The following is a 25,009-nucleotide window of genomic DNA, read 5'->3' as shown; positions in this document are numbered from 1 at the left end:
TCCCCCCTGTTCTGTATTGTCCACTATCTGTTCATCTTCCTCAGACTCTACTAACACTATCCGGTAAGTTTTACATAATGCTGCCTTTATTTTTTCAGTTAGAGCCAACCATGGCTGTTTTAATTACAAAGGCCGCAGAATTGCTGTTCAATGGGATTCAGGGACTAATTGTTTTTTAGCACATTAGCCTTGATTCATTCATCTCCTTCCTCATTGGCACTTGTTCAGTTGGCACTGTGTGGCCTCCGCTCAGTCATTAGTGATTACCTATACGGATCCAGTCTTTAATCAGTTTTATTCTTAACTCTGCATTACCAATTTTTCTGTGGCTCATGCCAACCAATTCAGGGAAAATGAATTCCAAGCGGTTCTCTGAGTTAAGTTCAAATGATCATTAGAGGCGACGCCCATGAAAGCTGTGCATTCTGATCCAAAAAGATATTTGAAAGAAAGGGGGGTTGTTTAAACACTGGGTGTTTGAAGCAGTCATCAATTTAACAAAGCACAATTCTGTGAGAGAAAAACAAAGCAAGTAAGGTAATAACTCTTGCAAAATACAGCAAAAGTAATCTCATACAAAGACCCACCACTCTGTTTGCCTGCTGACTGCAATTAAGTCATGGCTTTCTAGTATAGCATGGTACAATGGCAAACCCTGGGCTTTATAGGAAGGATGCATGAGTTCAACTCTGACTCAGTGCTTATGATTGGTGTGCCCTGTGCATATTTTTGAATTTTTCTAAGACTCAGTTTTCATATCTTAAATGAGGATGATGATTTTAACTCAAACGTTTTGGTGAGAATCAAGGACGTTATCTAAGGGGGAAGATTCCTGGTTGGCACAATTCCTGCTGCATCATATGTTCTCTCTTCTCTACAGATGCCAAGGACTGCAATTATAGTCTGGTAAGTGCCCAAATAACCACGAGATGAAAATGATCAGATACAACTCCCTGGCCATACTGCATTTCAAATGACTTTTTAATGGAGAAGTTATAAATCAGAGAAAGGAGACAGTGATATGGCCAGGTATTCCTGCAATAAAACACAAACAAAAACACAGAGAAAGAAAATCAATGAAGCACTTAAAATGTTCTTTTTGCTTTGACATCTAACCTCCAGCTTCCAAATTTTGCTACTGTCACAGTATAGCCACCCTTAATGAGGAGATGATCACACACTTCTCTCACTCACGTGGCCCAGTGAATTCACAAGGATGCAGATCAATCACGTCAGTGTTTTTGACTAATGTATCTTCTTTAAATGTCAACAAACCGCCAGATTCATAAGCTGGAGCAATATGATAATGTAGAATAGAAGAAATGGAAGTGGCTTGTAATACAAATTCTAATTGTTTTTATTAATTAAAAACCAAGAGTCAGATATAGGGGTTAAATCTGAGAGATCAGAGAAGCAGAGCAGCCAGTAACTAGAGAGTTATTGCCTCTATCAATGCTCATACTGAAGGGCAATTGATTCTGTTGCTATGAATCCTCAGACCTCAGACTGCATGCTCAGACTGAATCCTCAGACAGCATCTGAGCTCCTGTCTCCTTCCACCATATATTCCTCTCTCTGTCCAGCCATATTGCTCCTGTTTCGACCTCCCTAGTGCTGGGAATAAAGGCATGTGACCCCAAGTGCTGGGATAATCTGTGTGTGAGCTCTGTTTCTCTTTTAGACGGTTTCAGTCCTGTGTAGCTCAGGGTGGCCTTGAACTCACAGAGATCTGTCTGCCTCTGTGTTCCAAATACTGGAATTAAAAGTATATGCCATCACTGCCTGTCCTCTAGGGTTAATTAGTGGCTTAGTTCTGCACTCTGATCTTCAGACAAGCTTTATTTGTTATATTACAAACAAAATATTGCTACAGTGGATACTCTGGATGGGAGCATTGGTGTGGCCTGGAACATTTCACATGCTACATGCCTAAGGTTCCAGGAAGAGTCAATGTCTGGCTGGCCCAGAATGAGAATGAACATAGACATCATTTTAGCTGCTTTCAGGAAATATGGAACACTGGTATGGAGCGCAGCATTACCAGTTGGGATGCACATTTGAGTTAGTAGGGAGACTTGCTACTAGGTAATTCATGTATCTGAGATTCTCATCCTGCATTCCATATATTCCCCAGGAGTACTGATGCCTCTGGGTTGAACATTCTATTTTACACAGTTAGAGTTTTCTTGATTTTGACCATGGTAGTTAACTTTTCCCTGCACTGGGGTTTAATTTTACACCATAAAATGAGAACTTAGCTAATAGAACTTATGCTAGTTGGGGTTTCTATTGTTGTAGTAAAAGCAACCTGGGGAGGAAAGGTTTTGTTTCCTCTTACAACTCACAGGTCACACTTCATCACCAAAGGAAGCTGGGACAGGGATTCAGGACAGAAACGGAGTCCATGGAGGAATGTTGCTTACTGGCTTGCTCCTGATGTTTGCTCATCATGCATTTTTACATTCCCTACGACTATGTACCCAGGAGTGGCACCATCCACAATGGACTTAACTCTCCTGCATCAATTACTAATTTTGGAAACGCTTGACAGCCTTGCCTACAGACCAATCTAATGGAGGCATAGCGTCAAATAAGAGTATCTCCCCCTAAATGGCTCTAGCGTGCGTCAAGTTGACATAAAACCAACCAGGACAGTATCTAATTCAACAGTATTGTGAGGTCTAAATTAAAGGATACCTGTAAACCGGCTGGCTCCATGCTGATGAAGCACTTTGCAACTCAAGAGCTCATCTCCTTCACCACAGCCGTTTATTTAAGGCATCAATGTCCAGAGCACGTAGAGGCCCTCATCTAAAGCCTGGTATCTTACACTTTATTAGTCACTGAGCTCTCAAGAGGAGGCAATGCGCTTACTTGGTAGCTGCACTCAGAAGTAGCTGCACTCAGAAGCATGGACCGATCATGCTATGAGAACAAACTTGTTCACTCACATTTCATTTATTTAAAATGCATTGAATGCCTGTGATTGAATTCCTGTGATTTTTTACTGGGCATGTTCTGGATTCTGGGGATTTAGAGATGAATAAAACATAGTCTGTGTCTAAGAAGTTCATGGTCAAATCCAAGGGCAGCATGATGAGCCCAGAACTGAATACAAGATCAGCTCCAGTCAGGCAAGAGATGGCCCAGGAGAGAGTTTAAGGAGGAAGAGTGGGATAAAACTTCCCAGTAAAAGGAACAATCATTGCTATGGCAGCAACTTGAAACAGGGAGACAAGGAGGAAATGGTAGATGTGTACGGAGGACTGAGCAAAAGCAAGGTGCAAATCAGCGGAGACAATGGGAGCATTTCCCTCAGCAGGTGCCTGCTGGAAGAGGAAGTCTGGAATGATGCAATTGAAAGAACAAAGCTCCTCTTAAGGGAAACTGATAACACCGTACAGAGAGTGCCTAGAACGGGGCTTGCTAATTGCCTCTTGCTGTTCAATTTCCTTCGTTCCTCTGAAATTATCACTCCATTAAACATCAAATGGTATATGGTAAAATCACATGACTGTCTATAACCAGTAAGTGAATTATTGTGTGGAAATTCTGAAAGTATTCTTAAAGGTCTAGAGGACACACCTAATGCCCCCTTTGCCTGACATGTAATGTTATGATGTCATGATGCAATGGTTGGAGCTACAGCAGCCACTTGAAGTATGGTAGGAAAAAAGAGTGGGTAGCGTTATGCTTAGAAGAGTTAAGGCAGAACAACTCTAGCTCTTGTAGACGCTGCTCGCTCACAACAACCATTTCTCCCCACAGGTTTTATCACTTTTATTTGGCTATCCATTGATCCTCATTCTTAGTGATACAATCACAGGGATGTGAAACCACTGCAAGATGGAGGCACATGAAGTAGATTCCAGAGAGCATGCAGAAGATAAAAATTAAGTGAGAAGACCAAAGAAAACTACCAAGCCCAGGGCAATGAACACAGCGAATTCAGAAAACAACTGTGCAGTAGGAATACAGGGTACAGGAGTGCAGGAGAAAGGTCTGGGGATGATGGTAAGATCCAATTAAACATACTTAAACATCACACATTCTAATGTCATCTAGAGAACTCAAGGACTTTAGGTATTTAAATGTCAGGATCATAAGTGGCTTTTACAATAATAGCATAAAACTTAGAGCCATTTAAAAGAAGGCTTGGTGTGTGTGTGTGTGTGTGTGTGTGTGTGTGTGTGTGTGTGTGTGTAGGGTGGAATCACACAGGAAGTTTCAAAGGCAGCTATGAGAACCTAGGAGATTAAGAGATGTGGACAAGGATCCTGGGGAGAAAGAAAGTGGACTGTAGACAAGAGACTCTCACAAGCCTATGATATGAGAACTAGCAACGACATTGATGTAGAACGCTAAGCAGAACAAAGTCTGGATGTCTCCCAGGGATCTAATAGTCCTTTCAAAGTTGAGCTAATGGTGTGGTGTAGGAAAGGGAGAAACATGTAAACAAAACCTCAACACAAAAATGATTTTGTGGAACAGACTGAGCAAAGGAAAAACAACAACGTGAAGAAGCTTGCTTGCTTGCTTAGCTTAGCTTCTTCTCACACTTTGGTTACACCTTACATCTCACTTTCTCCCAGAGTTCCCCAGGGAGCTTTTATCCCAAAGGAGCCACATCCTCCACCTCCCAGTGAAATAAGCACAGAGTTTGCTTTGTTGCTTTCAGAACACTCCTGGCGGCAGCTTTCCTGTTGTGTATCACCTATTTTGATGAGACTGTAATTTGAAGGCAGGGACTTGGTTCTGCTTCTTGTGAATGACCAATACAGGAGACATGCATTGTATGAATGGACCTCCATGCTTCAGAGAGACGCAGAACCAACAGTGGTGTGGATTGGTGTTCTAGTCACTGAATTAATAACTGGAATTCTAATTCCCAAAGAAAAAGTATTGGGAGATGGTGTCATTAGGAAGGAATTAGATCCTAAGGTCAGCACCTTTCTGATGGGGTTGGTGTCTTTACAAAGGCTACAGGAGAGATGTCTTCTACTCTCTGCTCTTTGTCATGTGAGGACACAGCATGAGCTGGCAGTTACAAACCAGCCCAGAGGCCTCAGCTGACCCCCATCACGATGGCACCCAGACCGCAGACTTCCCAGGCCACAAGTGTGGCAGAGGCATCTCTGTGCTGTGAGCCACAGCCTGTGCTGCTCTGTTCCAGTAGCCTCCATGAAACAGATTATAATGAGCAAAACAACGAATGTGCCCAAGCTGGGTCAGCGGAGCCCAGGCATTTCACAGATGAGAGGCCAAGCCCAGGCCATGCCCACAAAGACTTCCTCATATGATAGCCAATTTGTGGGGAGGCATCTGAGGACCTGAGAAAACTCTAACTTCGCATTAACTCATGACATCATCTTTGGAAACTTATCATGTCAAAACATGCTTTAGACTCTTTTGCCCTAAAACAATTGCTCCTTCCAAGGACATTTTGAGAATAAAATAAACTAGGAAAGATGGAAGCATGTTGACTGAGGCCTTTCAATCCATCTATTCCAGATCACTCTCAATCTCTACATGTGATTAGATACAACGGTACCCACAGTAGCTGTCCTCTTTTGATATTCCAGTCAATATTAGAGCTTTCACAAGCAACATGGCTTCTTGTTTTGTTTTGTTTTTAAGTTTAATCATTTCCTCCAGGTACTACAATTTGGAACAGCTTCTCCACATTGTAGTTCTCCAATCTCTTCTTTTCTTCTCTTTTCTTTTCTTTTCTTTTCTTTTCTTTTCTTTTCTTTTCTTTTCTTTTCTTTTCTTTTCCTGAGGCAGGTTTTCTCTGTGTACCCATAGCTGTCCTGGAACTCACTCTGGAGACCAAATGGGCCTCAAACTCAGATCCTCCTGCCTCTGCCTACTGAGTGCTAGAATTAAAGGTGTGTGCCACCACCACCACCACATGACATTTTCCCCCAGTCTTTTCTTGGTAAGGAATACAACAACCTCAGTTGCTTTCAAATGCCACCCTTACCCCTGTCCCTAAGTAACTCAGAAAATTAACTCTGATTGCCACAGCTAAGTATCAACAGACTAAAGCAATTCTTGCTCCATGCCCTCAAGGGTCTTCCGTGAGACCTTGGGCAAGATAGTAATGGCTTTGTTTGAGATTTCTTACTTTAAAAGTGAAGACTACAGTCATATACTTCCTAAGGCTTATTGTGGAGACTTAAGAGATCAACGAATGGAGAAAGTTTAATGATGTAAGGGATAATTACTACTGCTATTCACACCACCTTCTCAGACCATAAAGAAAGTTGCTCAGTTCACTCTCATACCCATATTACGGGATAGTTCCAGTTTCCCACATTTTATCAAAGAAAAAACAAAGACACAGAAAGCTTAAGTAACTTTGCAAGTTCACACCACTAATGAGGCAGCAATGCTGTTGCTCAACCAAGAGCCGGTTCTGCCAGACGCCACGTCTGTTCTCTCAACAGCATTATGATATGTAATCTTAAAGGAATCAGTCCATTTCAGCATCAAGGAAGATAGGCATTCAGCCAAACTATCAAGTAAGCCTGAAGTACATAAAAATGATGGTGAAATGGGTCAGAATACACAGGCAGCTGAGAAGGGGGGATCATGGGGAAAGCTTCTTGAGGACTTGGAGCTAAGAGGGGCTTGACATTTGATTGTTTTTCATAGTATTGGACCTCAGGACATGACCATGATCTGAAGGTCAGATTAGACCCACTTCTGGCCCTGATTTCACTTGTGCATTTCTGGTTGTGATGTGGGGATCCCTTAAGCTAAGCTGTTCATGCTACAGCCATGCTTCCCTTTTTAATTAACCCAATTACAACTCAGAAATGGGGACTCATGTCAGAACAACAACCCTTGGAGGCATGTTGCAGTAACTTGAACATGTCTGAATCTGGGGCCTGTTCTTTTCATAGACAGCCGTGTTAGCATGGCCGCGCCAATTACCAACTTAACAGGGGACAAGCTTGCTTAACCGCCTCTAAGGAGCACACTCAGCACATCAAGCCATCTCCTTGAAGTACCTTTTTCAGAGTCACACCAGGTACAGAAACTACATATCTGAGCACCGTTTAGGGATGTATGATCTATTCCACAATGCAATTACCACATTCTTTCAAAAAATAATTAACCATGTAAGTCTTTCTACAATTTTATAATGCTGAGTCAGATTAGATAGCCTCTTCCTCGCCCCAAGATAGTGATTCTTAACCTCAGTCTTAGGTTTAATTTTTAAATTTCTGTTAGCAAATTGTTAGTGCATTTGCATCCTCCACATAGGCTAGCCTACAGGGTAGTTTATTTTCTCATAACTGCAATAATACTACTTGGTTTATTATAATGCATAGAAAACAGATATCAGAAATGATGCAAAACCATAATGGGGAAAGTTCTCATGTTTTCTTCATGCATCATTTTCAGCTTCCTCTGGGCAAAGACCAGTTGAAGAACTCTATTATCCACACTATGAGAATGACAATTCTGCCTGTTCCTCATTTTTTTTTTTGTAATTTCCCATACAGCTCATCCATGAGCTATACCATCTTAATTGCGTTTCCAACTTTTATTTAAATTGTGAAATTGTAGAATAAATGTTTTATCACCCAGTATTCCCTTTGTACCTAGAAACAGCTTTTTGATTGAATTCGAGCTGTTGAAGTATGAAGAAAAATCATGCTTAGGATTTGTCGGAAATGCCCTCCAAAGAACAAACCATACGCAGTTCTACTCTTCGCTTACTTGGTTCTTTGTGTGTCGTACTGGCAGCTGTGTTCATGGCCGTGTCAATGAGTCAGAAAAGTCCCTTAGAGCATTATGGGACAGAACTGGTGTTCTAGATCTAGACAACTCACCCATGGATTGTCAAATAGAAGAGGAATGCATTCCTACCTTACAAGAATATACTTCCTTGAACTTTGTTAAATAAAAGCGAACCTGAGTTCTAATACTACATCACAGAGCTTTGCTATTGCTGTTTCTATTCACAGATAAGATAAAAAAGAATTTTTTTATACTTAGCTAATAGATGGTCAAATTAAAACAATTCATATTCCCTCACCTTTTTACTAAAGCAGGAATTCTTCCACGAGTAAAGCACCATGGCGTCAAGGAGGAAGAAGGGGGAAGAAGGAATGGACAATGACTCTCTGAGAGTGGTAGGACGTTTCTAGAAGATTAGAAAGGCAGGAAAGGTATTCCAGGCTGATGAAGAAGGGTCAAAGAAGAAAATGATAAAGGAGATATAGGAAAGACTCAAGGGAAAGAAACCTGTATCCAGTGGAAGTAGGTGAGTATTGCTGCTTCTCTAGCCTCATTTATTCAACACGCATCAGGATGACGGCTGCAGTGAGGGCACAGGGCAGGTTTCCGAGGTTACCAGTGAAAACACATTCGTAATAACATGTGAGATGGTACTGTCAGCTATAGCTACTCTGCCTAGAAACGGCTTACTTATCCTTTAAGACCTGCATGCTATTCAACCTTACCCTGCCTTGAAGGAAAACAGTTTCTTTTGCCAACTTATCACTCTTTCCTTCCCTTCCTTCCACCGTTTCTCTCCATCCTTCCATTCCTTTCTTCTTTTGCCTTCTTCCCTCCATCTACCTACTTATAAAAAGTACTGAGTCATAGAGGACCAAGGGTGAAAGATAACAAGGACTTTTCTCCTGTGCTTATTAAATTGGCCTTCGAGAAAGATCTGTGGTTAAAGAAACAACTAGAATGCAACGTGAATGCTTCCTCAGCATGTGAGGAGCCTGCCATGGAAACTCAGATAACAACATGACTTCTAGCCTTCCCTTTTTACAAGCAGCATTATTTTAGATGAAACTTTTAGGGTGTGCGGGAAGAAGTCAGACAGATAAAAAGCATATGCTTCACACCGTGCAAAATCCCATTTCCTAATTTATTATTTTTTTAGTAGACTATGAGATTTTTTTTAAAAAAAAGATGGGTCCAAGGGATTAAAAAAAGAACAAAACTAAAGACTGTCTGAGATTAATGCACAATATCTTGTATTTATGCTTTGAATACTTTTAGTATTTTATCTGATCTTATCTTCAGCCACTCTTTCTTGCCTTTGCTTCAGTTCCACCTTAGCTTATCTTAGGGTCCCCACTAAGGAGGAAAAGTACATCAGAAATTGTAGATTCGCATCCTCAGTCTTGATGATGCATCGTGTGCGATAGTTAGTACCATCTCTACTATGGGCAGGGGGAAAGGGTCCCAACCTCCGAAGTCAGGATGCTATGACTCTAGGATGGGCTGTACATTCTGCAATCCTATCAGCTTCAGGAGAGTTCAAGAAATAATGCCGTTGGGAAGCTATACAAACATTCATCGGGCTTGTTTCCCACTTTTGCTGATCTTACTCTGTCAGACTAAATGTCTTTGAACCAGAATGTCTCTTTGCCCAGGTATAAGGATCATGTACCCTCATAGCATCCATGTGTAGAATGATAACTTCTCACCAACAACAATCTCTATGTGGACATGTCTTATTTCCCTGTTGTCTCTCACTTGAAGTCCAATGTTGCCACTTAAAATAAAGGCTTTCTTAGTATGTATGAAATCACATATTGAGAAGCTAGTTCACCACTCTACATGGGGGAGTATGGGACAAAAACATGGAATTAGGTTAGCTACTGGGTTAGTAGGGCAAATGTTCACCTAGTTTCGAGATTTATTTGGATTTCACATTAAGGAAATGATGAAAGAATTATTGAAATCTTTCGAAAATGTTTAGTAATTATATACACATGGGCTTCCATTGTCACATATGAGAGGTTTGGAGATTAAGGTCATGAGGACAGCTGTCATGTTCTGTACATGAGGACACCCCATAAGTCCAAAAGAGTGCTGTATCTTTCTAGATTTGGATACAACCACAACGTAAAGGAAACAAAACCAACTCACAAGTGGAATGATGTTTTCATGATGAATTGGGTAATTAATTATAGATAGCTATTACATAAGATTATTTTATTTTATATATATGTGTATGCTCATGTGTGTCTGCTGTCTCTCTCTCTCTCTCTCTCTCTCTCTCTGTGTGTGTGTGTGTGTGTGTGTGTGTGTGTGTGCGCCTATGAAGATCAGAACCTGGAGTTACAGGTGTTTGTACACAATCTCCTCCCCCACAAATCCATGAGTGCTCTGAACCAAACTCAGGCCTGTTGGAAAAGCAATAAGTGCTCCTCAACATCAAGCCAAACCAAAGAAGAAAGGAAAATGCACCACAGCCTTGTCCAAAGGTCAATCTAGTTGGGGACATTTTTCGATTATGATACCATATTTTGAAATAACTCTAGTGTATGTCAAGCAGAAGTAGCTAGCCCATCTCATATCTCCCAAGTACATACTCCTTCCAACTTCACTACTCACTATGGGGTTTATTAGTCATATTGGTTCATTAACACTGAAAATGTGGGTCATGTAATTGAAGAGCTAAATTTATAATATTGTATTAACAACTGCACATGGGATGAGAGCCCTGACCCCGGGGCCACATGAGTGGCAGAGCTATCCCTGACCCTCCCTGGCTGCAGCACACAAGAGGGAGGGCTCTGAAAGCCTGTCTGGGCATCACACTATAGCTGACCCTGTTGTCAGGGAGGCAGGTGAGCCAGCTCTGAGTGTGGGAGAGAAAAAGGGCTGGACCCCGTCCCCTCCCCAACCATGTGATGGCATTGGGGGGTAAGATGCCTCCATGCCCCTTGCTACCTGTAGCCCATGAGAGAGCCGACTCCAGGGTCACCAGAGTGAGAGAATTAGCCCTTCCCTGGATCAGCTGCAGCACACAGGAGGGGGAGACCTGCACTCTGCCTGGACAGCTTACTAGAGCTGGCCCTGTTGTGCAGGTGAACCAGCCCTGAGGTCACGAGAGAGATGACATCTCTTTGTATGCCCCCTACAGCAATCTGGGGGGCGGATCCTGCATCTTATCTGGGCAAAACAGTAGATCCAGCCCTGGTGTAGTGAGTGTGGGTAATCTGGATCTGAGGACTTGAGAGCAAGAGAACTGGTCCTGCTCCTGCTGCAAGCTGTATCGGGTGAGCTGCCCTGAGCAATGCTAGAGACATTGGGAAAGCTAGCAGGCTGACCAACCAGCACCAGAACCAGGACTAGAAATTGTTGCCCTCCCCTAACATCCACCTCATTTGTGAACTGTAGGAACAGGTGAAGGAGATGAATCTACAGATGCAAAACAGCAGGATCTTCACAACACAGGCCAACAGGACATCTAAGAGGAGCCCCCAGTGAGAGCCCGTTATCTATGTCATAGCAGAAGTCAGAGGCCTAGAGTCAGGGCAGTGATGTGAGGCAATGAACACTTGCAAGAAAAGAAGAGTGTACTAGACTCTACTGTGTGACTCAGCGGTGCACGTTACAGTTTCCACGACAAGATTCTTCTCTCTCCCTCTCCCTCCCTCCCTCCCTCTCTCTCTCTCTCTCTCTCTCTCTCTCTCTCTCAATATTTTTTTATTTCACTTTGTTTTTGAGGGAGAAGTTGCAAGAGCAGAGGGCATGTATGAGGAGATGGGGTTTTAAACCTATTTGAAATACACGATGTGAAACCCATAAAGAATCAATAAAAACTAAAAAAAAAATCTGTTTTTGTTTATTGGGGTTTTTTGTACTTGTTTTGTTTGCTTGCTTGCTTTATTGTCTTTCTCTGGGGTATGCAGCAAAGATGGGGTGATATGGAGAGCAGGAGGTAAACAGAATTAGGGTACATGATGTTAAACCCCCAAATATTCAATAAAGAAGCTTAAAAAATTAAAAAAATAAAAATAAATAAAATAACTACACATGACTTGTAGTACTTTGAGAAGCTTGTGCCTAAAAACTAGCACCACGTGCCATCTCCTAGTTAAGTATATTCAATGTGGTGACTAGATTGGATTCTTTTTCCCTATAAAAATATGAATGAATATAAGGTTAAACAATGGTTAAAAAAAATGGGCAGACGGGGCAAGGGTAGGAAGTGTGTTCTGAAAGGAAAATGATAAGGTATCCAAACCAAGAAAGAGATTCCTGCTTCCCTATTACTGTTTATTAAGGTTTAATAGGGAAACTATCCATGCCTTTTTTACCTAGTTTTCAACTTCATTAGTCTTCCTGAGACCATAGAGTCCTTCCATTAAAAGTTCCCAGATAACATTGCTGCTACTAGTTTCCAGTGCACGCCCTGTGTGCAAAACTCAAGCTGTGAGTGTGCTTGCTGACCAGCAGAGACACAGGAAGTCTTACCTGCAGTACCTGTGCCTTCTGTATTCTGCTCACAACAACCCAAGATTAAGTCATCGGACTATTTTATTTAATCAAAGACATAGCCTCACCACCCTTTATGCCTGTGATCAATGTTATAAATTAAACACCTACATGTTAGCTGACTACTCAGACAGCCCCCTACAAGGTCAATGTTAAACTAACTTGGTAAAATCTGACACAGAGGCTTAGACGTATATAATATGATGTAAGCCATACCCAACCTCTTACCGGTGGGCTCAGGTCGCAAACACTAACTCCGGGTGTGCACGGAAAGAAAACCAGTCTGTGTTGTCACGCTCAGTGCTGAAAGCATGGCAGCTGAATCATATCAGTGTTACGTGAGGGTCTGCCTGAAATGCCAACTTCCAGGCTTTGCCCTTTAGGTCTACTAAACTCAGCCTGCACCTTCCAGTCTCCAGGTACCACACGTGCACGTTACCATTTGAGCCATACAGCTCTGCTCCACACCACGCCTACTGGAGTGAGATGACCAGGTGAAGAGTAAGGGGATCTCCTGATTTTGACAATTGAGAAATGTGCCGAAATTGGCTAGCTTTAATGCTGGCACAAGTATTGACGGCATTTCCTCTACTGATGAATTTTTCTTGCCTCATGGGCACGGTTTAGCCAAAATTAAACTGCTTTCTGACAGGTTAGAATTTTTCATCTCTGGATAATATCACAGAGAAGACCATCAACAACGTAAGTTTTAGCAGTGCTCAGGAGAAAGTACGAAATAAGAAAACCTGTTTGCTGAAGGACAAATGTGCTAACCTCATAAAATCCTTCCAAATGCTTTACCATTACTCATCATTTCTAAGACGGTGAGAAGAAGTAAATGTATGCTCTAAAGCTGCCAATTTAAATGCGAACAGGAGCTTGAATTGCAGGGCTCTGCTGTTGTACTCAGAGATCTAAAAAAAAAAAAATCAATGAATAAGTGTCCAACGCCACAACTGAGGGCTTGGTTATCTCACGGCTCAACTACCACTTGCTCCTCAGGGAGCTTCCCCTCACCTTCCTGCTCCTGGTGTCAGGCAATGTGCCTTTGACACATTGCTAACAGACAACTCTCAGCCCCAAACTCCATAGTCCCAGTCCCATCCGATCGCTCCTCAAACAAACCTCACTGCTAACCAACACTAATTTTTATCTGCTCCTGAACTCAAGGTGTCTTCCCTTTGTCTCTAATCCACCTCTATTCCTTTCATTCATATTGTCTAACTTAGTTGGCAACCACTGCTTTTCCATCAGTGCCTTGGCCTCTGCCCCAGGACCATAGCCTTGCTTGCATCCAGTGGCGTGTCTCACTGTCGAGGTTGTATTATCGTGATTGTTTTCAAATGACTTTTACATACATTGAACTTGAGCCAAGTTCAATGGGTGATTACTACTAAGGGCCTTCTCATATTCTTTGCGATCTAATTCTTTCATCTCTCCTGTTCACGTCCACTTCTTCCCTTTTCTACTTTCCTGGAAGGTTTTTTTTTTTCCCAAAGAACAGACTTTAAACAGATGCCCCCTTCTCCCCATCCTCAATTCTGTTTCTGCAAGCTAAGTTTCTACTCCTATCTCAGTTGATAGCTCCTCAAAACTATGGTAGAATATATTAGTTTGTGGTTTCGCAGATGTTTGCTCATTCCCTACCTTGAGTGCAGTGATGTAATTGATTCTGGATAACAGAATGTGAGTGGGTTTAACATGAGCAGAGGCCCTACTAGGCTTGCTCTGTGGCCCTGGACTATGGTGATTCGACCAACACTTATGAATGGCATAAGCCAGGAAAGTCGCCATTCCATCTCCTGGTGTGGCTAGCCTGGTGCTTCACAGACGAGGTAAGGACAAAATATGTGCAGGTGAAATAGATTCTCACTGTTGTATGCCACTGGTCTCATGGCTGCTACACACCAAGATTTGCTGCTACCTGGGGTCACATTAAATGGTAAGCTGAGCTTTGGTGTTGAGTAACTGAGGTACAATCACCTAGAACATGAGATATTTACAGGAACTGATCTCCGAGTTACTGACTGAGACTGAAAATCTGTGATTCTCAAGGCTTCTACTTCTTGGGGTGCATTCCCAGAAAACTGCTAGTCTATCAAGTGGACACTAGAGGAGTCTAGAGAAAGCACAAGACATTCTAGAGTCTCCTCGATTAATTTTATTTTAGAAAGCAGACAGAGCCAGCGTCAAACTTTGACAAGACTATTAAAAGGAAAAAGCAAGTCAGTAAAAAAGGGTACATGCCATGCAGATCATAAGAGGTTCCACATATTCTGAACTTCTAAGGATAGCATACCTTTGGGTTTTAGCATAAAAATATGTAACAAAAAAGCATACAAAAATTGAGTAAAAAGTAACAATTAGAGTTTTTAAGTAATAAAAAGATATATCTCCCTCTCCTACTCCATTGTGCCATTGTGTCTCCTTGAGTGATTCTAATTTTATAGAGAGATCCATATTTCACACCCAAGGCTAGAATTATGGCACATTCAAAATCATGTCTGACCTTGATATATCATGGTAATATGTGCTTTTAAGGCACACATACATGAAAATCTTATTAATGGCAGGACTTTAATGCTCTATACCTTCTTGAAAAATCAGACTGAGTATCTTGTATGCCTTTATCAGTCACTTACATAAAAATTCCCTCTGACTCTGGACAGTTCCTTTAGTTTGCTTACCCTTTGCATGCATGCCAAGCAACCATTTCCATGAGAACCAGTTATACCCCCAAATTAAATTTACTCAGCAGAAAATTAGTTCATGCACGTATATCGAAATTATTTTTGAGGAGAACTTCAAAATACAAGCAGAAGCTTGTCATCCAGGTAATATTTTTAAGAAGGGAATGTTCTTATGCAACATGACTAAAATACCCTGGGGAACTCTGAAGTCATTTTTTCATTAAATAGAGCTGAAATTATGTGAACAAGTAGAACATGGGCAAGAAAGAGGAAAACAGAGTTTAGAACACTGGGGAATGGGAAACTAGACTATGAGAGGAACAGAGATTTGTTCAAGGTTACCTACCAAGTGAGGCAGGGAAAAGCAGATGGGGCTATGTGAAGAAGCAAAGGCAGTTACGGAAACGGCTGCACACTAAACCTGACATTTTCAATAGACACTGCAGTCACACTTATTCTATCTGGAAGAAAATATTCATATTTATAAAATTCCTCCAGAGTTTAGCCAAGTGTTACTCTTTAAATCTGTCACTTTACAAAGTATAAACATTGTTACCAATTAGAAGTTAAACAATTATGATTTTATTTTTCTATATAAAACCTGTTATAATTTCCTTAACATTCTCTGAGGTTTTCATAATAGTTTATGTCTTAGGGGATTATATATCTCCAAAAAGAGAGTAAATACGTTGCTTAGGAACATACCACCATGCAAATTGCTATGGTTTCATCATTCTGAGCTGTTCAAAACACTTCACCATAGACCTTACACTTCAGAAATCAAAAAGAGGTTTGTACTTAGTGCAGAAAATGTGATCAAATGGGAAGCTTTGGGAATAATCAAAGTTGGGTACCAAGCTGACATTTAGCAGAATCAGAGCAACTGGGCTAATTCATTATATGTGGCTGCTTTTACTAGCTAATCAATTGGGGCATCTGTATAACATCTTTATTTAGATCCTATTGATAAGTCATTTTCACATGCCAGCATCTCAAAGTGAAGCCGTGAGATCCCTAACAGAAAGCGCTGGACTATTATTGATTCAATACAAAGAGTAGTCCCCTTTGCCAAACCAAGTCCCTGCAAAGCACAGTATCTGTGCTAATGTCAGCTGTCAACTTGACACAGTCCAAAGTCACCTGAGGGATCCTTAGTTGAGGGAATGCCCAGATCAGACTGGCCTGTGGCCAGGACTGTAGGGAATTGTCTTGACTGCTGATGGACGTGAAGGGACCAGCCTAGGCAGACAGACCTAAGCTGTTTAAGAAAGTTAGCCGACCATGAACTGGGGAGCCAGTGAAAGCCAGTGAGGAAACAGCATTCCTCCATGGTTTCTGATTCAACTTCTGCCCTGCTCTGAATTCTTTCAGTGATAGACTGTGGTCTTCACTGTGTAAGGCAAACAACTCCCCTCCTTCCCATCTTGTCTTTGGTGTTTTATGCTAGCAACAGAAAGGTGGCGAGAATATTACTTTTCTGTTAGCAAACTACTTTCCGGCTTTGTCAAATATTTTATGTCAAACATGTTTGTTTATAATATTAAACTCTTTAATATATTGATCCCTATCCTGCGGAAAGTTGGAGCTTCTGTGGCAAGCTCTCTTTAGGAAAATTCCCATTACTTTGGGGGTATGTAATGGGGTGATGTAAGCAAGCTTTGTTCTGAAGTTGAGAGGATTACTGTCAGAGAGGGAAGCGGGGAAGACACACAAGGAGCATCAAGGTGTGAGTTGAAAAATCTTTAAACGATAGTAAGGGCATTTAAGTTTATTTATTGTTCTTCTCATTGCTCAGAATACTTCAGTGAGCTACTGAACCTCCTTAAGATTCCCTTTCCCAATTTTTAAAATATAAAAATTTATAGATCATCCTTCATTTGTTAGGAGAACTAAATTGTATCCATTTGTTAACTACGTACCACAATGCTAGGTATTTGTGAGAAGGTAGAAGGAATGATCAAAAACGTAGCAGTCACCAAGCGACTTTAACATAGTACTTCACCTCCTCTTCAGAGCCCTAACTTTCTAAGACTGCTTGATTCATGCCAGAGAGTTTAAACACATCCCCCCCCCCTCAATCCACTATTCTTGTGTAGGAAGATTTGAGCTAGTTCAAAACTTCAGGTGGTTCAGCATTAAGCCAAGACTGCAGCTCTTTCCGTGCTGACCCCGAGTCCCAGGTGAGTCAGGAGTTCTGTAATCAAGTCCCAGCATTGGATCCCAGTTCTGGCGTGGCATTCCCTTGCATCCAAATCCTGGCTTGTGGGACCTGTTTGGGACCTTCGGTTTGTGAGGGTTGTAGTTCCCAAAAGGCGGCCTATGAACAAGGCAAACTTTGCAATGTGCTGTTTAAGCCTCGGAAATTATTAATAGTTGTCTCTAGGAATTAAAAATACTTACATAAAGATGTATATTTCCAACATCTCTTGCAAAATGACGTAAATTGGCAAAGCGGCCCCAAGTAGCTGTTGTCCTCCTTAGAAGGCCGTGTACTTTGTATTCCCCATAGTCCCCTGCTCCACTTGTGTCTAGGATTTGCTTGGTGGCTCCAGGCACATAGGGTTGGGCTCTGAGTCTGAGAACATCTGGTGGGTACCAAATACCAGCTTTGCGCCATTGCTGCTACATGTTTTGCACACTTAAAAACCAGAAATCTGTTCCTGTCACTTATTCCACTGGTTCCTCTTCCTTACTCCATACTGTCTCTTTGCCAGGATAGATGGCTATCTTTCAGTCCCTGGTCACCATCACTCCTACATCTGCCAGCTCAAAGTACTCCCAGAAATCCACAATCACGTCAACCATCCTCTCACATTGAGTCTACTGCCAGTCTCGGGATCTAGACTCTCTCCTTCAAGTCTTTGGCCACCATAGTGGTTATGCTCCTGTGTTCAGGCTGTTCGCATCCTGTTATTTCATCTCCACTGGGGCTCCTACTAAGTCATACTTCACATTTTCACACATCTGAATATATTATTACAGAAAACGCCATCTGTAAAATTTCCCCTCTGGTTTTTATCGGGAGCCACAAATAATTTATCCACCATTTATTGATTAACTCGGTTGCGGGCTCTGCAATGGAAATTGATCTGAATGTTTGTTGAGGCAGAAACACAGTGATGTTTGCCATGCCTACTACTAGCATTTCAATCCTTTTCCAGCTGAGCACATAGCACACAAACAGTATTTTAACAGACTTGTCTATACTTTCTCTCCCTCCACATGACTGACCACTCTGCTTTACAAAATACAAACAAAAAAGAGAAACATTTGTTTCCAAGCCAAGGTTCAGGAAATATCAAAACAAAGTTCACAAAACTAATTATGTATATCATTTTATCATAGTGTCTGGGTTGACTAGAACTAATTACACAGTGACTGTTAAATTTAGCTCATTGGGTGTTACCAGACTTTTAAAATAAAGCAAATAAAAGTGGTACTTACATAAGGAATAGTGTCCAAAGTATCTGTGTTGACAATTATAGGAGCAGGGCTAGCCTAAAAAAAGGAAGAGAAAAGAGATTAAATAACCAATAATCTGTCTAGAGACCAATTCTGCAACCATGTTTAACAAAGAAACCCACAAGCATTTCCTGAGGTCTGGTACCTGCTCTGGGCAGATGTTGGAGACTGAAACAGGAAGACTGAGTTTTCGCATGTCCCCGCATGTCCCCGTACTTCGAGTACCTCTTTACAAAGCTTAATAAAGTAAATTAAGCACTTGCAGAAATCACATCAATTTTCTCTTTAATTGTACACAACAGCAGTAGGGTCTGTGCTTTAGAAGAGGTAGGAATGCCTATTAAATTGGGCAGAAGTTGAAGTGTGCCATTTCCCTGAAAAAATGAATTTGCTGAAGAAATTTGATTTTTCTCTCAAGTAAGCACAATCAAATCTCAGCCAATATTTAAACTGCCATATGACAGTATACTTACCTAATGCAGGAAAGGTTCACTTACTAACATTTGTTTACTACATATGTTGCATCATTATTTTACATTTATGTATCTAGGATCATGAATACTAGACAAAAAATTAAAAAATCAGAGATTCCAGAAAATCATATTTGATATGGTAAGCTTCCTTTTCCAAAACCATTTGTGCATTTTCCAGCAGTCCCCTTTAAAGCTGAAGGGAGCCTGTGAAGACTGATATAGGAGAGCTACAAGACTACCCATTAGAATATAAGAGATGGCAATCTATTTGCGTCAACAATCCGACTTCATGAATATTGAGTAGACCTATCTCTATTTTCAAGTTTGTAGAATGTTCACATCAACCTTTCCATCATTCCCCAGAGGATCTTTAATCTCCATTCCGAATTACAGATTTCATTTAGATAGTGGAAATGCCCTCATCATGATTAATTGAGAGCTGTCCTACGTGACACGGTATCTTGGCAAGTGCTCAACTTTTGGGACATTTCATTAGCTGTGCCCTCTGGAGTTAATGGAGTTAACAGCATTTCTAATGTCAGTCTTTGCCAGTGGAATCGTAACAAATTTTTTTAAGGCATTGCGGTGGGCTTTCCATGACAAAATTATGTTTCTCAGCTTAGAAGACCAGGATTGGTGAGCATAAATGTGATGTGTATGTTTACACAGCAGGTCAACCGGATCATGGTGTGTTACTATCAGTAAATATCTTGTGGATGAATAGAGACTTTGGGGCAAGGTGGATCACATATATGCAAACCTAAAAATGCCATCTGTAAATAGCTTTTTGTACGGGAAAGAGCTTCTGATTCAGAGACACGGGCTCAACATTGGCTTAGCAACTTCCCCACCAAATGCTCTGGGGACTACACAACTTCTTGGAGTTGTACCCCTGTGTTAGGACTCTCTGGCTCATTCACCTCTGTGGGGCAGAAATAACAGTCATCACGTTAAAAAATGTGAAAGATCAAATGAGGATGTGAATTTGAATACACTTTATAGACTGCATTTCAGGATTAATGCCAAATATTTCTAAGTGTTCCTAAGTATTATAAATACACACACTCTCATATATGTGATGGCTGGTAATCTACTCAAACTTCAGAGCTCTCAGTGCTATGGTAGTTTGTAGTTATAACAATGTCATTGCCTATTAAAGATTTTATATAAATATATATATTAATAGACATATATATATATATATAAATTTATGTATGAGTACTGATAACACATTCACATTTAATTCCCAGAAAGACATACTTCCATACTTATAAGACAGCATTACTACTATACCCGTGTAAAGATGAGAAAACTAAAGTTAAGGCAAAATGAGAACTGAATTGCAAACACTGACTTATTAGGGTATCAAAAAGTCACTGTTTCCCACTAAGCAGCTACCAAATGCTGGCGCTTTGGTGACTCTATCACAAAGCATCTAAGATCTCTATTCTAGAGCATCACAGGAGAAACAGACAAGGCAAAGGCTACTTGGATGAAGGGATGCCTCACAGTTTTGCAGACTAGATATTGAGAGCAAGCTGATGAATCCTCTATGCTTTTTATTTGGTTCCTATGATCCACAAAAGAGCCTTGTCTCATATCTTCACGTCAATTGAAAACTGCCTACCTAGCACACCTGGTCTTTGTTACCAAGCGTAGCATTGATTACTAAATTTACACGACCTGATCTGGGGCTTTTATTTAATTATTTTCTGTTATAGGTTACATTTTATGCTACATGAATAAATTTGAGAACCCACTTCCTATGCACTGTTATCTATAACTTTCCGTTTATGCCACTTTCCATTTCCCACATGCAAATTTGGTCTTTGCAAGAAGATTCTATATTTAAAAATTAACAAAGATTATATACTACTCTAGAATTCTCTATTTGAATTGTATATACAGAAGAAAACAAGAATTTTATTATGACTATTATTAATCGTGTAGTGTCAAATATAAAAACCATGTCTTTACCCAGAGAAGTGTCCCCTACCACCAGGCTACACACCCAGTCCTACTTAGGAACTGATGACTGAATGTAACTGTAAAGTACAGACAAAGGCTCGAGGAAAAGCATCATATATCATTACAAGCTATACCAGGCATTTCCAAGATACCAGTCTGCCCCCATGCTAATATCTGAGTCACTCACAAAACATTTTTTCATTTCGGCTTCTGTTTCCCTGTTGACTTTGGCAAGGGTCAGAAGTCAAGCCTGGATTGATGTGGTTGGGTTTCTGAGTTTTAGAAATCAGTACCCTGGTTGAGTTGATGGTTCCCTCTAAGTTTCTTTTCCACACTCCCCCACATAGACACACTTATTTCATAGTAGATATCCTCCTTAATTGAACCCATCAATCAAACCCGTGACTCAACACACTCCAGCCTCCCGTTCCCATATGCTTAATTTCCACGCACTGGAAGGAGACTCATAACAAATCTGGAGAGAGAAAAATCATTTTCTTCTCATCGGTGGGTTTAAGCCTGGTGTTTATTTAAACCTAGGCAGGCCTTTTAAAACTTTAAGAGATTAACAAGAGCAGCCTTTCATGGATGACCTGAACAGTAAAGGGCAAGTGGTTTTCCCTTGTCTTTGCATTCTCTCGCATGTGGAGAAAGCCAGTTTACAGCAGGAAAAGATGAAGCCAATCACAGAGAATCAGAAGCTAAACTGTGAATTATTAGATCAAACTGATTCATCCACTGCAGCTTCCTTTCTGTCACTGTGTTTCACACGCTACCCAAGCATTCCAGAATTATGGTGGCTACATTGCTTTCACCAGTAAAAGAAAAGCTGGACTTGTCACAAAGAGAACCACATTCATAAGGAAGTCAACACAGCGAAAGTATGCTTGCCAGAGTTCATGACGGTCCTGGTCAGCGCTGCCACTGCTGGGATAAAGCACCATGCTCAAGGCAGCTCGGGGAGTAAAGGGTTTATTTGAATACACTTCCACACCCCTGTTTATTGTTGAAGGAAGTCGGGACAGAAACTTAAACAGGACTGGAACCAGGAGGCAGCCGTGGGTGCAGAGGCCATGGAAGATCACAGCTTATTAGTTTGTTACCTATGGCTTACTCAGCCTCGTTTAAACAGAACACAAGACCACCAACCCAGGGCGAGCCCAACCAGTCATGGGTCGGGCCCTCCCATATCAGCCACTAATTAAGAAAATGTTCTACACGCTTGTCTACAGCATGATTCTATGGAGGCATTTTCTCGCCTGCAACTCTGTCATCGTCAACAACTCTAGCTTTGGTCTAATTGACATAGAACATGCTAACACAATGGTGCTCATCCTTGATGCTGTCTACACTTGGATGTTGCTAATTGCCAGTTCTGTGAAATATATCTGATGTAAGTAAGCAGGTAGTTTCAGACTCCCTACAGGGAAGAAATTTTCTCAAACAAGGTTTTGGTAGGGAGTACAGTTTCTGGAGACCATTTTGGATGTCAGGGAGCTAATCCCTGGAAGTGTGGGGTGCACAAGGTCAAAGATCGAATCCAGGCCTATTCTAACATTTCAAGATGAAACATAGAAAAGCAGAAAACAGTTATCTCACTAACTAGACTAACTAACTATCTTCAACAGTAAGATTTGCAGCATGAGAAACTTTGTAAGCATTTCAGCCTAGCCAGAGCATGAATATTGAAGGCAAGCAATTGCCAAGTTAAGAAGGAGGCAAAAATATGTCCAGAATATGAGCTGCTGTTCTGGCCTGGCATCTTGATTGTCTTCTCAGTCTTTCAGGACAAGACTCCCGAATGAGGACTGGCAAGGGCATAGTCCCTAAAATGACCTTAACATAAGCCATGGTGTGATAACTTGAAACCAAATGGAGGCTATTGGTGTGTGTGTGTGTGTGTGTGTCTGTCTCTCTCTCTCTCTCTCTCTCTGTGTGTGTGTGTGTGTGTGTGTGTGTGTGTGTGAAAGAGAGATAAAGAAAGAAAGAGAGAGTATGTGCACTCACGTGCGCTCGCGAGATTTCCCTGAAATTTATAAACCTCTGAACTTCCGGTTACCCATCATCTGGCTGTCACTCACTGCTGCTAGTTACCCTGTTAGCTAACCTTTAGTTTCATGATCTGTAGAGGCTGCCAGCATAATGAGGCACAGTTTGATTACTGTTTGATCCAGGAGAATATTGTATATTCTGTCAGGTCTGAAATAAGACCTCAGTATTGAGGACTGGACGGGATATGCCACGGATTGATACTTAAGGTGCTATGTTTTGTGTTAGATTTTCCTAAGACCCTCCATTTAGCTGGCCTATATGGAAAGAGGAATGCTTGAAAAGAGAAATCTTTTCCCCTAAATTGTAGTTGTGTTCTCTTTTGAGATGAAAACTTTCTCTTCCTCCTCCTTACTTCTCCACAGTCTGCTGGACTTGATCCCCACACCCCTGAAAATTCTCCGGTTTCTACTCCCAGTTGAAGGAAGTGTTTGGAACCTATAATTACCATCAGTTGAAGCATTCCAGCACCACCACTCAGCCATATCTAGCCTCTTGCTCTTTAAGAGAGGGAGGCTAACAATTCCACAAGCACTAATATGGCACCTAGTTCATATAAATCAGCTTATTAAATCACCACATAACACAATGAGAGGGGAATAACCAGATGCAATTTATATGTGGGAAAACAAGAATTTTTAAACCGAGATAAGGAATGCTTCTCTTCTTTTTTCTTCATTTTCTTTATTTTAATTTTTGTTCTGGTATTTATTCTTCTTTCATATATTATATCCAACCACAGTTTCCCTTCTCTCCACTCATCCAAGTCCCTCACCCACCTCCCTTTTTCCCACTTCCACTCCTCCCTCATTTCCCTTTAGAAAAGAGCAAGTCTCCCAAGGATATCAATATTGAGCACAGCATAACAAGTGACAATAAATCTAGGCACACACCCCCATATCAAAGTTGAATAAGGCAACCCAGTAGGAGGAGAAGGGTTGCCAAGAGCAGGCAGAAGAGTCAGAGGCAACCCCTACTCCTACGGTTAGGAGTTCCACACGAACACTAAGCCACACCATCATAATATATATATATGCAGAACAACTAGCTCAGACCCATATGGGCACTCTAATTGTTACTTCTGTCACTGTGGGCCCCGAGGAGGCCTGGAGAATTGATTCTGTGGGCACTGTTCTTGTGGTGTCCTTGACTTCTCTGACTCCTCCAGTTCTTCCTATTCCTCTTCCATAGGGTTCTCCAAGTTCCGCCTGATGTTTAGTTGGGTCTCTGAGTCTACTCCCATTAAATGCTAGATGAAGCCTCTCTAATGATGACTGCACTAGGTTCTGGTCTATGACTATAGCAGAATATCATTAGGAATTGCCTCATTAATTTGTTGCTGTGCTTGTTGTTGTTGACCAGTCCCGTTTGGTTCTATTCCAGGTCTCTGGGGTATTCAGCCTCTGGTTCCTGGCCATCCCGGCAGTGTCAGGCGTGGACTCCCTCTCATGGCATGGACCTCAAGTTGAAGCAGCCACTCCACACTTCCACTTGGCCACTTCCACAGTTTTGTGCCACATTTACCCCAATGCATCTTGCAGGCAGGACAAGCTGTAGGTTGAAGTTTTTGTGGTGAAATTGTTGTCTTAATCCCACCACTGGAAGCCTTGCCTGGTTATGGAAGATGGACAGTTCAGGCTGTGCATTCCCCATTTCTAGGAGTCTTCACTAGAGTCACCCTTATAGATTCCAGGGAGTTTCTATTGTCTCAGCTTTCCACATCACCCACCAAACACCCCAAATTCCAGTCATCTCTCCCAGTACTCTCTCCCTCCTCCCCTCCCCCCAACTTGGCCCCTTTGGTTCCCATCCCCACTTACTTCAGTCCAGTCCACCTACGAATCTATTATTTCTTCTTACAATGGAGATGCATGCAATTTTATTATTTAATTTTACAAATAGAATAAAGAAAAGTGACTTGCTTCAGGTCTCATAATTACTTAAGAGCCGAGGCTACAGTTATAATACAAAATAACCATAGTAGTAATATCTTTGGTGAGATATATTATGCATCAATGATGACACTTTAAGATAAATCAGTGCACTTAACTTTGCAGTAGTAATTAAATGAAATGATATTGCCACCACCGAAAAGATATAGAA

The 25,009-nt window shown here is 41.4% G+C and overlaps 1 protein-coding gene across 27 annotated transcripts in view; it reads right to left on the bottom strand.

Annotated features, from left to right (window-relative positions):
- The window catches only part of Dlg2 (discs large MAGUK scaffold protein 2), a 1,777,227-nt gene that overhangs the window by 631,717 nt on the left and 1,120,501 nt on the right, over nucleotides 1-25,009 (bottom strand). For all 27 annotated transcript variants that reach the window (XM_085683002.2, XM_085683004.2, XM_085683006.2 and 24 more), the window contains one exon: nucleotides 18,399-18,452. In XM_085683002.2, the coding sequence (XP_085539128.1) occupies nucleotides 18,399-18,452 (54 nt within the window). The remainder of the gene's footprint in view (nucleotides 1-18,398; nucleotides 18,453-25,009) is intronic.

The sequence above is a fragment of the Myodes glareolus genome, chromosome 24, assembly GCF_982192425.1.
Source record: "Myodes glareolus chromosome 24, mMyoGla1.1, whole genome shotgun sequence".
Taxonomy (NCBI): domain Eukaryota; kingdom Metazoa; phylum Chordata; class Mammalia; order Rodentia; family Cricetidae; genus Myodes; species Myodes glareolus.
The sequence above is the reverse complement of the archived record's forward strand: the minus strand, read 5'-3'. Positions and strand labels throughout refer to the sequence as shown.